Source organism: Thamnophis elegans, chromosome 2 (assembly GCF_009769535.1).
Source record: "Thamnophis elegans isolate rThaEle1 chromosome 2, rThaEle1.pri, whole genome shotgun sequence".
Lineage (NCBI taxonomy): Eukaryota > Metazoa > Chordata > Lepidosauria > Squamata > Colubridae > Thamnophis > Thamnophis elegans.
Window position 1 is genome coordinate 10,897,992 of NC_045542.1, and position 22,211 is coordinate 10,920,202.

Consider the following 22,211-nt stretch of genomic DNA (forward strand, 5'->3'; position numbering starts at 1 on the left):
TTGCAGACAGGTTTGTGGTGTCTGGTCAATAAGGACCAGCCAAGGCAAGGAGATGGAAGCCAGTACACCTTCCTGCTCTCCACCCCCCTCTCCCCACCCAGATCGGAGTAGCTATAAGACACACAGCTCTTGGATACTGCTTAAATGACCAGATGACACTTGAGCTGGCTTGCTTTAGAAATCTGTATTATGTTTTTACAAGAATAAATAAAATATACAAAGCTGCCTGTGAGTATATTTAAAATATAACACATTAGTTCCATATAACATATCTCAACACTGCCTTTATAATGCAATTAATACTTGATACGATGCTACAGTTCTGCACAAATATATGGCTGGGGATAGGGAGTAAAAAGAAATACTGTCTCTCCCTTTTGTACGGGGGAGGGAAAGGCTCAGTGCACAAAGAGAAACGGAAATGAACAGCGAGGAAAAGTCAGTATGTTGTCGTCTTTTTGGTCTCCAAGGTCTGGATTTGCCCAGGCCAGACTTTTGCCAGCTCAGCTCTGGAAAGCGATGCAAAGTGAAGCCATGGAATTTAGACTGGGTTAGTCTCTGCTACAGATTCTCAGGTGGAACAGGAGCAAAGTCAAAAGACTTAAGACAAGTTACAACTCTTCTGATAATGTCGATCAGAACGGAATGGTGGTTTGCAATCAATCTCAGTTCACAAGAATCAAGGGCCAAGGGTGGTTCACACATGATTATTTTTTTTTCTGGATTCACTCATACTGCCCACATAGGACCATTCTGTAATTAGCATTAATATCACAAGTTTTTGAACTTAGAAAATTGGCTGCTCCCACCCACCCCACCCCAGCTGCATTGTAAACAAAACAGAATAAGTCCAGGCCTGAAGTTGGTCCTTAGCGTTGCAATTTGTAACAGACTTCTGGTGGCAAACACTAGGAAAAAACCTTAGAATTCAAATTGTACACCAGGCTACTGAGACAATTGATTAAGGGTATTGCTTCATTTTTTAAAAAAAAAATATGGCTCTAATAGCTCCATTACTCCTCTGGGAAGATATAACTGATCATCTAAATCAGGGTTGTCAAATTTGTGTTATAACGTGATGTATCACAACTTCCCCACCCCTTTGCTAAACTCGGCATGGGCATGGCCAGCGCATGACATATCCAGCCTGCAGGCCACGAGTTTGACAGCCCTGATCTAAATGAACCATGAATTGCTACTGGGGCCCCTATGGTTCAGCTCTGTCCATGAGGCAGATCTTAATGGGTGACCAGGTTTAGCTTGGTAAAGTGCATCAGGCAACCAAAAGGCACATCTGAGAAAATTAGTCCCGTCTTCCCTGTGCACTCAGTGCCATGAATTGTTCTGCATCTTGTAAGCGCAGGCAGAAGATTTCGTTAAATCTAGAAAAGCATCACAGCTGAAATGCTGCCGAAGTCTTCGGTGGTGCTTTCTCTGCTGCTTTAAGAACCTTTTTCTTTAGCTGAGACCCTGGGGAAAAAAAGCAGAAGGATGGTTGAGCTCAGTCGGGGACGGGACCTGGAGGTTTGTCAACTCTTAGGACATTCCATCTGCTAGGAATAACAAAAAACACATTTCAAGTTTGGATATATTAGAAAATGAATTTTGCCTAGAAAGCAAGAGGCATATAACTCCCATGATTTCTTGTTTTTTATATTTGCCTATTAGAGTTTTCCCAAATTCTTTTATACTTAACGAGGACTTCAAAGACATTCAACTGGGGCACCAGGGATAGGGGCAGGGGTGTTAGAGGCAAAATGGCAGGCCATTGGTTTTTTTCTAACTTGAGTTCAGTTCAACTTCTTAGATCAGTGTTTCTCAACCTTGGCAACTTGAAGATGTCTGGACTTCAAGTCCTAGAATTCCCCAGCCAGCGAATGCTGGCTGGGGAATTCTGGGAGTTGAAGTCCAGACATCTTCAAGTTGCCAAGGTTGAGAAACACTGTCTTAGATGGTTGTGATAGCTTTGCTAAGCATGGCACCCTTACTTAGACCAACATGGTAAACTGCCAGAATGGGTAATCTCTGGCTTTCCAAACAGCCCTGAACAACAACTCCCAGCATCCTTTATTACTAACCAATCTGGCTGGAAATTTTGGAGTGGCGGTTTGGTAACATCTAAAATACAATATGGGACCAATTCTATTCCTGACAGTACTGCATTTGGATCAGGGAAGGCAACTTCAAAGCTCTGTTTATTGGAGAGAGTGTCCCCTTCCAGCTAGAGCCACCTAAAGTGACTGGAGTGAAGTGAGCAAAGAATACGTCTGAATGCTTTCTATGGGAAGATCCAAAATTTACTAGTTATTCCATTTGTCCACTTAATAGATCATCATATAGATTAGGGGAAACAGCGCCCATTTGGCAAAGAGGAATCCTATACAAAGATTCCATGTCGTATCAACAATGGCTTTTTTAAAAAGCACATTACAAAAACTTGCTGTGTCTCAATTACATCCTCAGCCAATTATCTCAACCAATAGTTTACTCAGTTAACCCAGATTCCGGGATTTGCAGGATGCAATCAATTATAGATGATATCAGAATTGACACCATAAGCTAGGCTAAAACATTTAGTAGGTTGTGGTACATTGTGTTCTTAATTTCACAAGGTTACTACAACAATGTTGTCAGAGTAACAAAGCCACTGACCTATTAAGTACTTCCTCCTTTTGTTCCTTGAGCCAGATCTGTAAATACGTACAGCCAGACTAAATCATGCCAACAAGCAATGTAGTTTGAGCCCCCCCCCCCCCCCAAAAAAACCCCACCTCAAGATAGGGGAATATTATTTGGAATTCTTTTCATGCAACAAACTACAATTAGAAATTAAATTTATTTGAAGGAAAAGCCCTGCTTTAGCTGCCGTTTTAGGAAAGAGTAAAAAAAAAAAAAAGCAAGCATTGAAAAATATACATTTAACTCATTCCAGGCAGTGTAGAATGGCTTCAGAGTAAGTATGCCATGAAAAGAAGGACAGGCCCTTTCAAGGACATCTGGTCTATGACACTATACTATACTTCAGCTGCAGAAACAACACACTATGCCCAAAGAAACTTTATCTGTATTTTCCTGTTTCTGCAACTCACAAAACTCTGGATGTTCCTGACCACCTTTTTTTAAAAAAAAGCAATAATTACCATATCTCTTATATCTAGCAAAGAAAAAATACGTGCCAAAAGAGGAGTTATCTCCATAGCAGTTGTCTGTTGTATGGAGCAAGCAAATATCTCAACGTACATTTGAAATGGACCCCCAAAGTAAGTCTAGACATTGTACTAAGACATAATTGTGGCTTTCTTAGTTGGTTAGCATGTTGTGTGAATCAAATCAGTTTCGGTTAATTGATATTTATTAGTTCATTATTAGTCCAATCGTGGCTTAGCATATTGTGCTAAAACTACGTAGGTTTCAATAAGCGCATAGTTAAGCATGATATGTGAGCCATGACAATTATTTCTGCTTGTATGTTCTGTGGGAAGTAGTCACAGAACACACAATATTTACAACAGAGCCACGGTGGCAGTGTGTAGTACTGCAGGCTACTTCTGCTGACTGCCGGCTGACTGCAATTTGACAGTTCAAATCTCACCAGGCTCAAGATTGACTCAGCCTTCCATCCTTCTGAGGTGGGTAAAATGACCCAAATTGTTGGGGGCAATAGGCTGACTCTGTAAAGCGCTTAGAGAGGGCTGTAAAAGCACTGTGAAGCAGTATATAAGTCTAAGAGTTATTGCTATTAATGGTATTTTGTAGAAGATAACAGCAAACTACTGGCAGTTCTAATCTAATTATAAATTAGTGCTCAAATATGAACCTCCAAAGCAGCAAAAATTTGTCAATATGGTTACAAATCCAGAATGAAGAAGTGGTAAAATCCCCAGGTAGTGAAAATTAATAGTGAAAATGAATCCCAAGGTAGTGAAAATTAATAGTTCCAAGAGAGGCCTAGGGCTTCCCAAGAAATATGCAGCAGTTTATTCATTTGGAGCTACCCGGAAAACAGGCTATATTTAAGTTCATCTCACTGGATCCTGTAGAGCAGAATCAATGCTGAAGACAATCAGGCTGCAGTACAGAAATTCCTCTGGTCTGATTTGGCTCAGCGATTCCCAGCTCACGTCAAATATTTTACCTTACCCTGGGTGGAGTCTGAAACTTTTTTTAAAAAAAAAATCAATGTTCTGAAAGCAGTGGTTTAGATCTTGCAAAAGTTACCAGTTAAGCAAAATGTGCATAGTTTTGCTTACTTTTAAACTGTATTCATCTTTATGAATAAGTTACCAGTCTTTTTGTGAGGTAAGGAAACATTGGAGACCACAGAAAGTCTGTTTGATGAATTTTTGAAAATGCCATTTAATCCTGTTCATGGGCCACTAAATTTTCACAGCCGTATCTTTAAAACGCTTTGAGGGCAGCTTTTTCTAGATCCACTCAAGTCCCATGCTACTTTGCTACTTACCTACTGCTCTTCCCCACGGAAACCAAGGTTTCTGTCTCTGGCTTTTTACTTTCTGCTTTAGTGATGGGGAGGGAAGGATCAATTCAAGGAAGCAAATCTGTCATCTGCAGTCTGAGCTGGTTTCTCAGATCTGGCAGAATGCGACATAGGGGCCCCATTCTCACCAAGCCTCAAGGAAAATGGACCTCGCCAATATGACCCAATTTCATGTACTCCAGATCTGCTTCCTTGGAATAAATCATGGATCAAAGAAGAGGAGTCATTATCTATGTTGCCACACCGCACCCACTATTTTCCCCCCTCTCCGTCTGCATCCTCAGTCAAACTTCATTAGAATTTCTTTCCCTAGGAAGGTTTCTTAAGAAATTGACCAGATTTCCCAGCATCTGATAGTAATTTTCTAAAAAAAATAAAAAACCCTCACGCCTATTAGGCAAATATTTTACTACCCAGAGAAGTAGGGAGCAAACATAAAGCAGATCAGCAGAACCTCGTGCCCATAAATTTGCCTCTGGACCAGAGATGAACAATCTCTGGATCACAACAGCCTACCCTTAATAATTCTCCAAAACAAATAACGGGACTAAAAAATTCCAGATAGCCTATGCTTAAGATCAGGAATGATTTAAACTGTTCAAAGTTAGCATAGCAAGAAGGAGCTAAGATCAATGTTGAGATGTTATTAATCCTTTTTTTTAATTTCTTTTTTCTCAATATATTTTAGACTGTGTTTGTTAAAAATCTATACCGTGTACGGGCTCTGGGAAGTTGGGGGGGGAGGGAGGTGGGGTGTTGGGGGGGAGGGTGGGGGGAGGGAGGGATATATACTAGGTTAGATACGATGTGTTAGATTTCAATGTAATGCGACTTCACATGTATACTGTTTTTCTTTAATTTCTCTGTAAAAATAGGATAAGTTAAGTACATTGACATAGTGGAAATACACCAAGGGGAGGAGGAGTGGGATAGAAGAAAGATGGGTAGAGAGGGCGGGAGAGAGGATGGGAGGGAGGGTGAGAAGGAAGGGAGAGAGTGGATCGGGAGAGAGGAGAGGTAGAGAGGGAGGGGAAGTAGGGTAGAGGGGAATGACGGAGGGAAGATAGAAAGTTGGAGTGGGGTAGAAGAAAGAGGTGTATGGAGAGTGGAAGAGGTATATTGGGTTTCTATTTTTTGGGGTATTGTTGACAAGAGGAATTGCTGCGATTATTGTTTAATGTTGTATGGCTCTGGCTATGCACAGTATATATGTGAGTGTATGAAAATGAAAAAATGGAAAATAAAAACCTTTTCAATGAAAAAAAAATAAAAAAATAAAAAAAATAATTCTCCAGGGAAAGAGGGCTACTGAAGACTTTTAAGTGCAAAGTAGGCAAAACTGTATCTTATGGGCTAGCATCCTCCCCCCCTCCCCAATTTTGAAAACCGTTTGCATTTTACAGTACCCATAATAGGAAATTGCATCTCTCCTGTTTGATTGGGGAGGGGAATCCTACAGTTCTAGGGACCCCGTCTTCCACTTTTGGTTTAGGTGTCTTGAGCCCTGAAGTTCAGATGCCCGAATGGAACTTCTATATAGGAGGCGGCTAGAATTCTCAGGAAAGAATTTGCACGAGCTGTTTTATTCCCCACTTGGGAAAGGCAATATTGAATCATAATGCATGTGGATTTTATAAGTACACACACTTTAGATCAGTCTGCACTAGAGGTGGTATTCTCCCAGTTCGGGCAAACCGGTAGTGGCAGCAGCGGGAGGCTCCGCCCACCTGCCCAGATATCATCACGGATGCTCTGTGCATGCGCAGAAGCACCGCAATGCATGCTTCCGGTTCCGAACTGGTTGCAAAGGTAAGTGGATTTCATGCCTGGTCTGAACTGGGAAGTACATCATCAGTTCCTGGGCCTTGAGTTATCATGTAATTCCAATTTTAACATATTTAACTGTTGGTAAAGTCAACCTCAACTTGAATGATTTGAGAGTGCTGTTTATTCTTAATCGAAGGGAAGAGTAAGGCTATGGCTGTTCCTTCTGATAGGGATGTACCATCTGAGACCCCGAGGTTGTCAGTGGCCATTTAAAAGCTTGAGGGTGGTAAAAACAACACTTTTAAAAGCTGCCACCAAATTGCAAAGTTTTATGTGACAGACAAGCCAATGGCTTTCTGCATTTTAATAGGCCATCGCGTGCATGCATTATTTCAGATACCACTATCTGCGGCTTCAGTCATTACATTCTAACTGACTCACAGGTATGGGAAAAGCACTCTATGCCAGCCTTTTCCGTTTAGATGTCCACCAACTGGTTTGAACTAGTTCCCATCATCCACCCACCTACCCCAGACCACAAGCTCTTTGGCCACAGGCAGACTGATGGGAGGACTACCAGGCTGATGAAGGCTGGTCAGAGTTCTGGCTCAGAATCGCCTCAATGCGTCTCCTTTACAAGCAGCTGACCCCAATCTCAAGGGAAAAGGCTGCCCCATCCTTGCCCCAGCCATCCCCCAGTGTTAATAGGGTTAGACATGCAGCATGAGACAGAGCTGCCCTTTTCAAGGCTTCCTCAATCATTAAGCAGTAAGGCTAAATAAATACACGCTCTTTATTCATCTGTAATTTATGTACATTGGCAAACAGTACAGGCTTTCTTTGATTGTTTTCCTTAAAAAAGCAGAATTCATTAAAAAAATGATTAGCAATGTAAAAAACATGTACATACACACTCACACACATCACGGTGACTTGTGTTTATCCTCCCCACTTCAAAAGGAAACGAAATGCACCCAACACACTCCCACCCCCTTCACACACACTCCAGGGTTAGTGTACTCCCTCTCAACCCCCAAACCTCGTAGGTGTAAAACGCATAACGATTAGGGAGGGGCAGTTCACACACCCAAAGGCCTTATGTATTAACATAAAAAGGAAACTGAGCCAGAGAAGGGCCCTGACTTCTCAGAATCTCAGCCTTTCTTACCTTCCTGCCGCTTGTAGGTTCAAAATTTACACAACATGTGAACCATCAAGCTGGACAGTTAGTGTGCGCCTGTACAGATGGTTGCCTGAAAGTGCACATCAAAGGGAGACCTTTGTTTGGGAGTGAGGGTGGGTGAAGAGGGAGGACACATACTTGAAATGGGCTTTAGACGTTCACTAAGAACCCTGTTTTCATTTAATCACCTCCTCTCCTGGCAAAGTACAAAAGGAATGAATGGCACTCAGATTCTTAGCTTCTGCCCCATAGACTCCCCAGTGGTTGAGCTGGAGATCCAGAAGGCCAATTTTGGCTTTCTAATAGCCACAGCACCAGCAGATGGTGGTCCTTTTAATCTCTGGCTGATGCAAATTTCCCTTCCCATACTATATATACATTATATGCCCATATCCGGTGGCTCTATCCTAATAACCTTTACCCTGAGATTCTTCTTACTTCAAGCCAAGTGTCCCTTATGTGAAATGAGACAACCTGTTCCAGTCCATCTTCTCTGTCCGTAACAAAACCTTAAATTAATTACTAATGATTGAACATTTGCCCAATAATTCCCAAACATTTAATATTCTAAATATACACTGAAGGAAGGAAAGAATTAACTACACCTCAAACTCAGTTCCCTTTCCACAATGATCCAACAGCATTTGCTAAATGGTCAGAGCTGGAGAAGGAACAAAAGCAGAATGCCAAGCAACTCAAATACCCAACACCTTGATTTCACTCGCCTGGTACTGCCACATGCACGCACCCATACACCACTTTTCTTGTTCAGTTTTCATCTGCTTACAGTAGATAAATTTGACAATTTATGAGCAAACAGCTCTAAACAAACCAATCCCTCTAACTTTTATATACCTGGCATTTAAAAAACATTGGTATGTTCTCAAAGGGAAAATGACTTTTTTCTTCACATTTTTCTCTTTATGTGCGTGCGCGCGCACACACACACACACACACACACACACGTTGTATTTGTGCTAACAAAGGCAACAGTAAAAATATTGGGTTTCTGTCTGGATGGTCTCTTATGATGAGCTGATGGACAGAGAATGGAAGCAGTGTACTTCCTCCCATATTTGGGCATACCAGGGGTTGTGACTTTAATATATATATATGTGTGTGTGTGTGTGTGTGTGTGTTTTATTTGTGCTGATAAATAAATAAAGGGAGACTAGTATAGATCTTTATTTATTTATCAGCACAAATAAAACACAAATATAACAAAGGCAACAGTAAAAATATTGGGTTTCTGTCGTGATGGACTCTTGTGACGAGCCGATAGACAGATGATGGAAGCAGTTAGCTTCCTCCCATAATTGGGGCTTACCAGGGGTTGTGACACTAAATATATATATATATATATATATATATATATATATATATATATATATATATATATATATATATATATATATATATATATATATATATTTGTGTTTGTTTTTTTTTAATTTGTGCTGATAAATAAATAAAGGGAGAGTAGTATAGATCTATTTCAAGCTATTTAGCTCTCATCAGCTAGCCATACCCTTACTGGGATTTGAACCTGGGCTATATTACATACTAGGCAGACTTCTTAGCCATTAGGCCACAGGCTCTTATCCGTTATCAGCGATAATGGATATATATATTATATCCATCCATATATCCATATATCCTTCTTGGGATTATTATACCTTGTGATTGTGTACTTTTATTAAAAGTACACTTTCTTATAAAATTTCTCCCTGCTGACCAGAAATAAGGAAGTTCTTGGGACAGAATGTTTCTGCCCAAAATATTTCTGCCTCAAGTTGCTTTTCAGGAGGCAATGTCGCTGGGAGGTGCGGGGGGGGGGGGGGGGGGGGGGGCGCAGCGGAGAAAGAAAGAGGAAAGTTAAAGTCAAAGGGAAGGTGACCAATTCAAGCAAACAATGGCAGATACCAGCTGAAGGGTGTGGAGAATTATACATAAATACGCAATTGGATAAAATAACCATTTATGGGTTTACAAAATGGGAAGCAGATGAGAAAAAAAGGAAGACAATACGAGTGGTTCGGCACACAGTTAAGAACATAAAGACCAAGGCAAAGAGGGGGAGGAGATGAAAGAGCAGAGAAGACCTAGGGAAAGAGAGGTCAGAAGTGAAAAAGATGGGACATTGCAAAAAGGGGTCCAGGTTTTTGTGAACCTCCACAAGAAACCAGTGACAGGTAATGCAGGAGGTGTTCTGTTCTTCTCAACTGATCAGTACTGACTTGGACAGGAAGCCATCTGTAGTCACGGAAGGAAGTTCCTTGCTTTGTGCTCCATGGCCCTGCTGCTGGATAGCTGCACCCACCAGGGATCGACTGGACAATGGTCCCTTGGGCAAGCTGTACAGATAGACAGCCCCTATGACCAGGCCTGCTCCTAGAGCAAAGAGTAGATTGAGGTGGAAGTCAAAGAGGTAGATAGAAGCCACGGTGGACACCACAATGGAGAAGGAGGTGGCAAAACCTTTGAGGATGTTGTCGGCGTATTTCACAACCAGTGCCACCAAGAGGCCACCAAAAGCCTGATTCAGGATCACTCCCCACACCAGTGGGGTGTAGCCAAAGAAGAATCCATGCTGAGCTACGGCTGCCCCCTCGGTGGACCACAGCCCCAACAGCCCCAGCAAGGTCCCGAAGATGCCCAGTTGGACGTTACGTAGCCAAACCGAGGCTGTGCTGCCTTTGAGGATCTTTTCAAAATAGACCCCGGCAAAGCCAGACGAGAGGCAGGACACCACCACGGCCACAAGTCCCACCATGTAGCTTTGTTGCATCCCCTGGTCTTTGTGGGCTGGTTTGCCCCCTGCCTGCTGCTGCTCCACCTGGACAATGGCTACACCGGCAAAAAGAAGCAGGAGGGACAGCCACTGAAGACGGGACAGGCTCTTGCGGAGCATCAGCACCGAGAAGACAGCTGTGGTGAGGATCTTCAGCTGGTAGGTGACCTGGGAAAGGCAGTGCAGTTTAGTAGCCAGCCCAATGTGCCATGAATCAGGAATCTGCCTGCCACCAAGCCAGGGGCCTAAGGATTATGTGGTTCTCCTTAGTCCCAGACTCTACATTATGAAAGAAATCTCCAGATTGTTTGGACCACAATCCCCAGAATTCCCAGAAGCTTTGGGGAGTTGCAGCTCCACTCACCCAGAAGATATCTGGTTAGGGAAAGTTAATCTAAATCACTATATTACCTAAATCACCATTATTACCTTTAAAGCCCTACATGGCTTAGGGCCAGCGTACCTTCGAGACCGCCTACTGCCACATACCTCCCAGCAGCCAGTAAGATCCCACAGATTGGGCCTCCTTCAGATGCCGTCAGCCAGACAGTGTTGGCTTGTGGGCCCCCGGAGGAGAGCCTTCTCTGTGGCTGCTCCGACTCTTTGGAATCAGCTACCCCCAGAGATCCGGACCATATCCACTCTCATGGCCTTCAGGAAAGCTGTAAAAACCTGGCTGTTCCGGCAGGCCTGGGGCTGTTGACCTCACTCTTGAGGTCCAGCCCCGATTAGAATGAATGTATGTAGTGTTGTGATTTTAAACCTTTTTTTTTTCTCTCTCTCTCTCTCTCTTTTGAAAGCCGCCCAGAGTCCTTCGGGATTGGGCGGCATATAAATTTTATAAATAAATAAATAGTTCCAGATCCCTCTTTAGTTCTTGTCTCCTATTTGCAAAATGAGACCAAAATGCAGTTCCACTGATTTAATCCACCTTAAATCATTAATTTTACTGGGGGGAAAAAACAAGCTTACTGAAAACTGTAGTGGTTTAGAATCAAATATCGGATAGCCAAGGTTGTATTTGTACCCTTATTTAATCCCTTAAAAGTGGATTAAAAAGTGGAGATTGCAACAGTTTGGCTACTTCAGCATCCCATTACTGTTCACTTTCCTTTTTAAAGAGAGAGGAAATCTCTACTATTTATGGTAGGGTGTCTATTTGCTTGAGAATAACAAGAATCCCTGATAAGATTTCAGAACCTCATAATTCAGCATATCGCCCCCCACAATTGATTATCAGAAACAAAGTATATTAGACCAAATCATAAAAATATTCCAAAATTGTGCAGAACAAGGGATTTGCTTAAGCTCCATAATTTACATAAACAGCATTCAGTTTCTTTTTCCTAAAGACAGAAAAAGGCTCCCTTTGCATATATCCATATATATATATGTTTATTGTCAGTCCTTTCCAGACAGGTAGCTACACTTCCTACTTCTGTGGTGAACAACCTTAATGCCATCAGGATAAATGAAATCAAATAATAACATGGGGAACTCATTGTATTTTCTGTTTTTCACAGAATTTCAATATCAACTGTCCAGGAGATTTAAAGGAACATAACTCAGGATCCCCATCCTCATTATTCTGATGTGGGGAAGAAGGACACATTAAAAAAAAAGAATGGCAGGTATATAAAGTAGATGAAACGGTTCCACCACAAATGCGCAAACGACAAAAGCGCACCTGACCAAACCGCGGTGACAAAACCGCGCCGACGAATGAGCGCTGAAGCGCGCCGACAACAGCGCGCTGACAGAAGCGCGCTATAACCCTAACCCTAAACCAAACCCTAAACCAAACCCTAAACCTAACCGTAAACCTAACCCTAAACCTTACCTTAACTTAAATCGCGCTTCTGTCTGCGCGCTTTTGACATCGCGGTTTTAGCGCCGCGGTTTTGTCGGCGCGCTTTTGACGTTCGCGCATTTGTCGGGTCACGGATGAAACTGAAGGACATTCTCCTTTGAAAAGATGCTTCTAACGTTTCCAGAGAGCACTTTAGAGAGGAAGTGGCAGTAGGAGGAGCATCTCACCTGGAAGGTAGCTGCTGGCAGGTTGGAAATGGCCACATACTGCAGATTGTTTTGGAGGGTGTAAATGAGAGAAGGCACTGCTAGCTTGAGAGTGTCCATATACTGTACCAAAATGGAATCATACAAAGAGGCAGCAAACTGTCTCAGGTTACCTGGAAAAGGATACAGACAAGAAACTGTTTCTTGTACATATCAAGACACAACAAAAACATTTCAGTCTTTTTTCCTTTGACATGAACAACAATTGGAAAAAGGAGAGGCCCCTACTTATTACACATTGCAAATATTTGTTCCTTTCCTGTCTTTGAGAATACTCAGGACAAAGAGAAAAGACAGAACCAGAAATACGACTCTTCCCTGAGGGCACGGTGTGCAATAATTCTTTTTCCAGTGCTCGGGCATAAGAAAAAGTCCCAGGTCTTTATAATTGAGAGGGGAAGAAATGTCACAGAAGGATTTAATGTATGTATTGCACAACCTAGAGTTTTACAGCCTAGAGATCCTTAAATTAATTTCAATAAAACCTCTGTGAGTAAGCAGCTAAGACCCCTGGCAACAATAAACTGTTCTAGCCAGCTGTAGGGAAATGGGAGACTGCAAAAGAGGTTGAAGGAAAAAGAAGACAAAAGATAATTAGAAGGATTGTTTCTACTTGGGCTTTGATTTCATTGACTAATTCCTTAGGCTTCAGTCACAATGGCCATGAGGCCCCCTACAGATAGCAATAGCAATAGCAGTTCGACTTATATACCGCTTCATAGGGCTTTCAGCCCTCTCTAAGCGGTTTACAGAGCCAGCATATCGCCCCCACAGTCTGGGTCCTCATTTTATCCACCTCGGAAGGATGGAAGGCTGAGTCAACCTTGAGCCGCTGAGATTTGAACCGCCGAACTCCAGTTAGCAGTCAGCTGAAGTGGCCTGCAGTACTCCACTCTAACCACTGCGCCACCTCGGCTCTTCTACAGATTACTCTCATGGCTCAAGACCCATGTATTTTCTCACAATACCCCTGCCCAACCAGTAAGCTCCAAGAGTGTGGGCTCCCTCAAGTAAATCATTGCAGGAAACTCAGGGATAAACCTCTTCCATCACTGCTCCCTCTTCTCTGGAGTGATATCCCATCTGCAGATCAGACTCTCCTCTACACGTGTGTATTCTATGAAGCCGTGTAGCCCTGGCTGTTTCAAGCACCCCGCTAAAGTCTAGCACATATAACAACTTTCTTGCAAAAGAATGCTTGTTGCATATGGGGTTTTACAGAGCTAATTTGGGGTGATTGTTGAATTAATCATTATTGTGGTTGTTGCCCTTTTAATCTGATTACACAGTGAAATATGCAGGCTGCTCAGAGTCACTTGGTGACTGGACCAGCACGTTAAGTAAATAAAATAAAAATAAGCCCTTGCAAGAAAAGACACTGCTCACCTTATGTCAATTGGCCAGTTAACTAGGTGTTCCATTTTGTATTTTGACTCTTTAAAAAATGAATGTACTGTATATATTTCTATTTACAGAAGGAGTTTTATGACTGCATATGCACGTTTAAAATTATTCATTGATTCGCATAATTGAATTGTTTAATTACGTAATTGTTTCTCTCTGGGTCCATAGAAATAATTTTTTTGCTTGTTTCCTTCCCATTTTTGTATACAAGTTGCAAGCCATTCAAATCATGTTATTTAAAGTTATGGTGAGCCAAATCCAGATATGATCCTAAAGAATAATGCACAGAAATGACATAAAAAGAGGTTTCGATTTTTCAATGCAACCATTAGAATGGGTCAAAGGCAGAAACACACATCTCAATCCAGCAAGACTGTTAATGAACATGGAACAAGGTTGGGAGAAGCAAACCCTTCCCTGAGGGCCTCCATTCTCCGTGGTGTGGTATTCCCACCTTGCTTCTGAATAAAGATGAGCAGTAGGCAGGTGATTCCCTTAAGAATTTCAGCCATAACCACCGCTGTGGTAGCAAAGAATCGGTCCCCAGGCAACGTGCGCACATAGCGAATGCTGAGGATGAGAGAGGCATTTTGCACCACCAAGACTGCCAAACTAATGTACTTCAACTGTCGGTTACCTAGAAAAGGAAGAGTAGAAAACAGCTCAGTATCCTTCTACCAATATCACTCCCCAACAGATTCCCAAGAGATACTGCACTGGGAAAAGGATCCCCATCCAGAAACAGCACTAGAGATTTTGATGGAAGAAATAATTGAGAACCTCTGGGTCCCCTTTAAGTTTCTTTTATCAGAAACCAATAAGAAGGGTGTTAGAACATGGAGAATCAAGGCCTGAATTCACACAAACCAACAGACACACATGCAGACCAATTCCCATCTTCTTCCCTTAGGTGCCAGCCCACTAGGTAGGATGAAGAGTGAAGACTGTCAACGTGAGCAGAAGAGGGCAATCCTGGCTGACACAAGTGACCTGCAGTCTCATTTTTGTAGTCCCTAAACTCCAAAACCATAGGTTTCTACAGGCACCATTTTTATCAAAATTTATTCCTCCTCTGCATTTAACTTCATTGGGGCTTATTTCACCCCTTAACCCAGTGTAGTCAACCTGGTCCCTACTGCCCACTAGTGGGCGTTCCAGCTTTCATGGTGGGCGGTAGGGGTTTGCTGTAACTCTGCTTTACAAATTTTATAAAGTAAAGTTACTTCCCTACTTTATAAATCACCATGACTGTGGAACTGGTGGGTGGTTAGAAAATTTTACTACTAACAGAGATATAAAAGTGGGCGGTAGGTATAAAAAGGTTGACTACCCCTGCCTTAACCTATTACCCCCAAAAGGGCCGACAAAGCCCTGGTTAAATTTTCAACATTAGTTTACAGATGTAATCAAAGTTCAAAGTGCAATCCTATAGAGTCAATTGGAAGTCTGAACTGATCTTGTGGAACAGAAATGAAAAACTCCCACTTACCCACCTTCATCTTCCAAGAGCAGGAATCTTAATAAATTGCTGATCATGTCAAGAGGGAATAGTGTATGGGGTTTTTTTTTGTTTGTTTAAAATGTGTCTGGTTTTGATAAATATAATGAGTGATAATAGGCACTTAGATTCAATATTCTAGCTTCTTGATGTCAAATGGAAAAATGTTTTCTCTCTAATCTAATTGGCGAATAACAAAAAGTAATTCGGAAGCAATATTTTCATATCTAATGCCCCATATCGCAGAACTCCAGATTAAACCGGATTATTTCTTTTACTCTGTTCTTGTGCCTGTCAATTTAGGAGCAGGAAGTGGAGGGCAAAAAAAAAGTATAAGCCTCATCTTGCAGAACAACATTCCTCTTCTAGGAACAAATGCCAAGCAGGAAGGAAACTAATGTAAAAAAAGGACACATTCATAATCTGATGCATTCCAAATGTAATTGTCTACAGTTGGCCCTTGACTTACAACCATTCATTTAGTGACTGTTTGAAATTACAACAGTACTGGAAAAAATACTGATGCCCATTGCAGCATCCCCATGGTCACATGACCAGAATCCAGGCATTTGGCAACTGGCATGTGTTAATGACAGTTGTAGCATCCTGGGATCATGTGATTGCCATTCGTAACCTTCTCAGCCAGCTTCCAACAAGCAAAGTCAATGGGGGAAGCCAGATTTGGTTAACAACTTCATGATTCACTTAACAACTGCAGTGATTCACTGAACAACTGTGGCAAAAAAGGTCATAGAATGGGACAAAACTCACTTTAACAACTGCCCTCTTTATACCAAAGGAAATTTTGAGCTCAATTGTGATAACATCTACTACTTGTATATATATGAAATATTTTAAGGAAGTTTGCCTTACAATAAATTGCTCCCTAATCACACTTGCCATGCTAAAGACAGGACTGTTTTATCCCTGATACACCACACTAGCTTTGAAATGTACCTACCTTAGTTTGCAGTAATAGTTTTAAAATTATTATGGCATTTTAAGTAGTCCATTTGTCCACAACAACAATTACCCCCAACACAGGAGGAAACTCATAACATTAGGAAATTGTGTACAACTTAATGCTTTCAGGATTACCCCCCAATACCACTTACTCAAAATCTCAAGGGAACTCTCCTTGCAGCCAACTACCAGCCCTTCCAGGGTGCTTTTTAAATTAAGTAATTGGGTTACATACCCCACTCTCAGCAGTACATGGTGTTGGATAGATAGATAGATAGATAGATAGATAGATAGATAGATAGATAGATAGATAGATAGATAGATAGATAGATAGATAGATTAGATAGAGATAGATAGAGATAGATAGATAGATGATAGATAGATGATAGATAGATAGATAGATTAGATAGATAGATAGAGATAGATAGATGATAGATAGATAGATGATAGAGAGAGAGAGATGATAGATAGATAGATAGATAGATAGATAGATGATAGATAGATAGATTAGATAGATAGAGATAGATAGATAGATGATAGATAGATAGATAGATAGATAGATAGATAGATGATAGAGAGAGAGAGATAAAATAGATAGATTGATAGATAGATTAGATAGATAGAGATAGATAGATAGATGAGAGAGAGAGAGAGAAGATAGATAGATAGATGATAGATAGATAGATGATAGAGATAGATGATAGATAGATAGATAGATAGATAGATAGATAGATAGATAGATAGATAAGATAGATAGAAAGATAGATAGATAGATTAGATAGATAGATAGATGATAGAGATAGATAGATGATAGATAGATAGATAGATAGATAGATAGATAGATAGATAGATGGATAGATAGATGATAGATGATAGAGAGAGAGAAAGAGAGAGAGAGAATGAATTATGTGGTAAGAAGGAGGTTGAGGACTATTTAATTTCTTCAGGAATTCCTATCCATTCCAGCACATTAGCTACACTTCTCTCTCCTCCCATGGAAAATAAAATCCCCGAGGCCCAAAACTCAGATAAGTCCTGCTCGAAGGAAAGGAAAAACCTTCCCGGAGGAGGAGGAGGCAACACAGCCTCTCTGTAGGGAACAGGGAGATGGGAAATCGGTCATTTGGAAATTATTTGTAATTTGGTGGCTACACCAGGAGAAACTCGAAACGTCCCTCCGCCTCCCTTCCCTTCCTCCTCCTCCTCCTCCTCTCTCTCTCACCTGCCGTCGCCACCGGACTGTCAACGCCGCCACCCGGGCCCCCAGCCGCTGCCATGGTGGCAACCGCGGGGCAGCCGAGCTTTCCCACTGTAACGGACACTTCCGCATCCTACTTGCCGGCCTAGATCCGCTTCCGGGAGAACCGTAGCTAGCCATAGAGTTGGGCACAGAAAGCGAGAGGGTAGGCGGGGTCAAACCCAGCTTTGGTAATAGTCTTCCTAGAGCGTCGCAAGAGGGGGGGCGGGGGCGGAGAGGACGATGTGGTAATGTTGGCGAAAGAGGCGGACGGTTTTGCAAACAGAGACGGGATCAATCTCGCATTTTTCGACTCGGGAAAAGGCAAAGTGCGGGTCAAGTGTTGGGATCTCCCCTGAAGAAACCAGAAAGCTGTAGTCCATGGAAAACTGGTTACAGAGGGCGTTGATCAGACTCCTCTCTGATATTGCAATGGGTTGTTGCAATGGGCAAGGAGATGAAGAAGAGGGATTAGTATAGTGAAGGGGTGTCCAAATTTGGGAACTTTAAGACTTGTGGACTTCAACTCCCAGAATTCCCCAGCCAGCTGGCTGGGGAATTCTGGGAGTTGAAGTCCACAAGTCTTAAAGTTCCCAAGTTTGGACACCCCTGGTATAGTGGTTAAGGAACAAGGCTAGAAACCAGGGGATTGTGAGGCCAGTCCCATTTTAAGCATAAAAAGCTGGCTGGGTGACTTTGGGCCAGTCACTCTCTCTTCAGCCCATGATATCAGGCATGGGCAACAAACTGGTCTGTCAATTAATGTTGCAACCAGATCGGCCTGATACGGCTGCCTTTTATTTTCCCCACAACAACAACAACCCTGTCAAGTGGGTTGGACTGAGAGAGCAAGACTTGCCCAAAGTCACCCAGCTGCCTTTCATGTGTAAAACAGGATTCGAACTCACTATCTTCTGGGTTTGGGGTTGGCACTTCCCAAACTACACAAAACTGATTCAGTGAGATGGCCCAAAACCAGGCACTCAGTGTATCCTCAATCAAAGTATTCAACAAACTACCCTAGAAGAATTGTGCAAGAAGTGAAAAACTACTTAAAAGATTGGATAACTAAAGATAACCTAATATAGCTGGCTGGGGGATTCTGGGAGTTGAAGTCCGCAGGGCTTAAAGTCACCAAGGTTGGGAAACACTGTCTTAGAAGGTTCTGGGGATTGAAAATAAAGGAAGGGGAGGGGCTGTCTAGCAAGCTGCATACCTGGGTTGCCCAACCCTATTGAACTTCCTGCAGGATCCCAATTAGGTGAAAGTTATCCGTGCTAATATCTCCCCTAACATCACAATGGATCCAATGTGTGCACAAACACACCCCAGACATATTACATGTACCTGCCTTTATTCACCATACAGAGGATAATATATACAGATATATATACAGGTATATATAATATATACCAGGCACTCAGTGTATCCTCAATCAAAGTATTCAACAAACTACCCTAGAAGAATTGTGCAAGAAGTGAAAAAAAAACACTTAAGATTGGAGAACTAAATATAACCTTAAGAGGTGCTTATGTGAGCTTAGGATAAGGCAAAAGGAACATCGGTAGGATGTGTCATTCAGGAATGGATTGTGGGGGTTCTTGGGCCACAATCTCCAACTCCTAGGGACCCACTTCAACAGAAAATAAAAGAGTCTTTCAGCCTGAAATCTCAGCAACTGGACTGCTGTCATTTGCGAATACAAGGCGTCTCCCAAGTTGCTAAGAAGTCACCTGCAAGATTGGAGGCTTTGCTCATGAGAAAGAAACAACATTGCTTGTTTAATGTAGGTTTGCAACACCATGATATACATAAAGGGTAGAACATCATGATTGCATGGCATTCCAATGTGGGTCCAGGGAGTATCACTGCATGCGATACTTCTGGGACACCTGGTCACAGAACGGGTCAAGGCAGAGCAACCACACAAGCAATAGCAATAGCAGTTAGACTTATATACCGCTTCATAGGGCTTTCAGCCTTCTCTAAGCGGTTTACAGAGTCAGCATATCGCCCCCAACAACAATCCGGCTCCTCATTTTACCCACCTCGGAAGGATGGAAGGCTGAGTCAACGCTGAGCCGATGAGATTTGAACAGCCGAACTGCAGAACTGAAGTCAGTTGAAGTAGCCTGCAGTGCTGCATTTAACCACTGCGCCACCCTCGGCTCTTAACTACCGTATATACTCGAGTATAGGCCAACCCGAATATAAGCCGAGGCACCTAATTTTACCACAAAAAACTGGAAAAGTTATTGACTCGAGTATAAGCCTAGGGTGGGAAATGCAGCAGCTACCGGTAAATTTCAAAAATAAAAATAGATACCAATAATGTTTTTGAATATTTATTTCAAAGAAAAACAGTAAACTAGCGGTGTATTCAATGAAATACTTCACTCACCTCATGATGCTGATGTCCCGCTGTGATGATGATGTCCCGTGCAGCCGCGGGAGCGATGTCCCGCCTCCTATGACACATGGCACAGTGATTCCTATCATTGGATCACTGTACCAGAGGAGGTGGGACATCGCTATGTGGCTGCTTGCCATAACAAGGAGGAGGTGGGACATTGTTGCAGAGCGGCAGGAGGGGGAGGAAGGGGAATCGTAAGACAGCCCTGCATTACATTAGAACGTGAGGAGGGGGGATGGTGCGGTGCGCGCTGCGCGGCAAACTGACACAGAGGGAGGGGAAACTCACAGGGGCACTGGGCCATTCACGAGTGTCACCCAGTGGCATGGCCCCGCCCCTTTTTCTCCTCCATTTCGGGCAAATTTTTCACTGACTCGAGTATAAGCCGAGGCGGCTTTTTTCAGCCCAAAAAGTGGGCTGAAAAACTAGGCTTATACTCGAGTATATACAGTATCAAAACTCTGCCCCTTTGTACATGTGCACTATCGTGTTACACAAGCAAAAAAACCCATGCGAAACAATTCAGTGGATGCCACTGGTGTCAGGCAATGTTTTAGTCCTTGTTAATTTAAAAAAATCCCCAAGAATACCACATTCTTGTGAGTCCAGTTTTCACTATTGACTATGTAGCATCACAGTAGTATCAGCTTTTAGTGACCACATCGTTTTATTTATGATAATTTGCTCTAACCTGGTGTTTCAGGCCTTCCAATGGTGTACTTCTTGTCACCGTAACTGAGTCCATCCATCTTGCTGCTGGTCATCATCTGAGGTTAGAGCCTTCTCCAGAGAGCTACGTAGCTCTTTGCATAGCATGTCCAAAATGCCCACTATTATAAAGGATGTTCTGACATGATTCAGAGCAAGCGAAGAGCCAATTGGATTCATAGGATGTTAGAAAAACAGGTCAATTGATAGAAAGATGGGTGTGGCACTTCTGAATGAAATTCATCTGGTTGGCTTCCACTTCAACTGGTCATTGCCTTAGATTACCTTAAGTGTAATATGTGATATCAGATCAAACCAGTGGTGGGTCGTGACCCGACAAATGCGCGAATGACAAAAGCGCGCCGACAAAACCGCGGTGCTAAAACCGCGATGTCATCAACACGCCGACAACAGTGCGCTGACAACAGCGCGCCGACAGAAGCGCGATTTAAGTTAAGGTAAGGGTTAGGGTTAGGGTTAGGGTTACAGCGCGCTTCTGTCGGCGCACTGTTGTCAGCGCGCTTCAGCGCTCATTCGTCGGCGCGCTTTAGAACTTGCGGTTTTGTTACCGCGGTTTAGTCAGGCGCGCTTTTGTCGTTCGCGCATTTGTGGGTGAACCGTGGTGGGTTCTTACTGGTTCGGGTTAGTTCGGCCAAACCGGTAGTGGTTTGGCGGTCTGGGTCGCTGGAACCGGCAGCGGCTTTGGCTGCCACGCCCCCGAACCAGTTCTCTGGGCGGTGCCATAGGCGCCACCATCTTGCTTTTGGCTTTTGCGCATGTGCAGAACTATTTTTATTGTAGTGTGTATGCGTGTGCAGTGTGCATCAAGGGTGTGGGTGCATCAAGTGCGCGGCGCAGCCACCAGCAAACCGGCAGTAGTGACTGCCGGAACCCACCCCTGGATCAAACATGCATTTGGAGGACAGGTAGACCTGAATGTACAACTACAATTGGGACCAGAATTTCAATTGCTAAGCAAGGCAGTTGTTAAATGATCCGCACTCAATTTTTTGACCCTTTTTGCAATGGTTGTTAAGCAAATCAATCCTACGCTGTTAAGTGAATCTGACTTCCCCCACTGACGGTGCTTGTTGGGAGGCGTCTGGGAAGGCCACAAATAACAATCAAAAATGAGCCTGGGATGCTACAGCTGTTGTAAATATATGCCAGTTGCAAGCGCCCAAATTTTGATCACCTGGCCGTACGGATGGTGGAATGATTGAAAGAATGAGGAGCAGTCACAAGTCGCTTTTTCTTTTTTTTAAATTATTATTATTTTAATTTTATCAATTTCATATATACATTCACAATTATATGATCTCATAACTGTTATTAATAATATGTATTTATAACAATTTTTCCCTACTGTTGACAATATACTTGAAGATTGCTTTTTTAACATCCCATAGATCCATCTTATCTTACAACGGTCCTACTTCTTCTTCCCTCCCTCCCTCTTTCCTTCCCTCATTTCTTCTCTCCTACTCCCCTTCCTTCCCTCCCTCCTTCCCCTTCCCTCCTTCTCTCCTTCCCTCCTTCCTTCCCTCCTTCCTTCCCTCCTTTCTTTTCTCCTTCTCTCCTTCCTTTCCCCCTTCCTTTCCTCCTTCCTTCCCCCTTCCTTCTCTCCTACATTCCCTCCTTCCTTCCCTCCTTTCTTCTCTCCTTTTTCCTTC

General features: G+C 42.7%; 1 protein-coding gene across 1 annotated transcript; it reads right to left on the reverse strand.

Moving 5' to 3' along the window:
• Positions 1-319: 319 nt before the first annotated feature.
• SLC35A2 (solute carrier family 35 member A2) lies at positions 320-17,503 on the reverse strand. The gene is made up of 5 exons (XM_032238979.1): positions 17,403-17,503; positions 14,174-14,356; positions 12,277-12,428; positions 9,686-10,407; positions 320-1,470 (listed from the first exon to the last, which is right to left on the reverse strand). The coding sequence occupies exons 1-5, from the start codon at positions 17,455-17,457 to the stop codon at positions 1,443-1,445; spliced, it is 1,140 nt and encodes a 379-aa protein (XP_032094870.1). The 5' UTR covers positions 17,458-17,503; the 3' UTR covers positions 320-1,442.
• Positions 17,504-22,211: the final 4,708 nt, after the last annotated feature.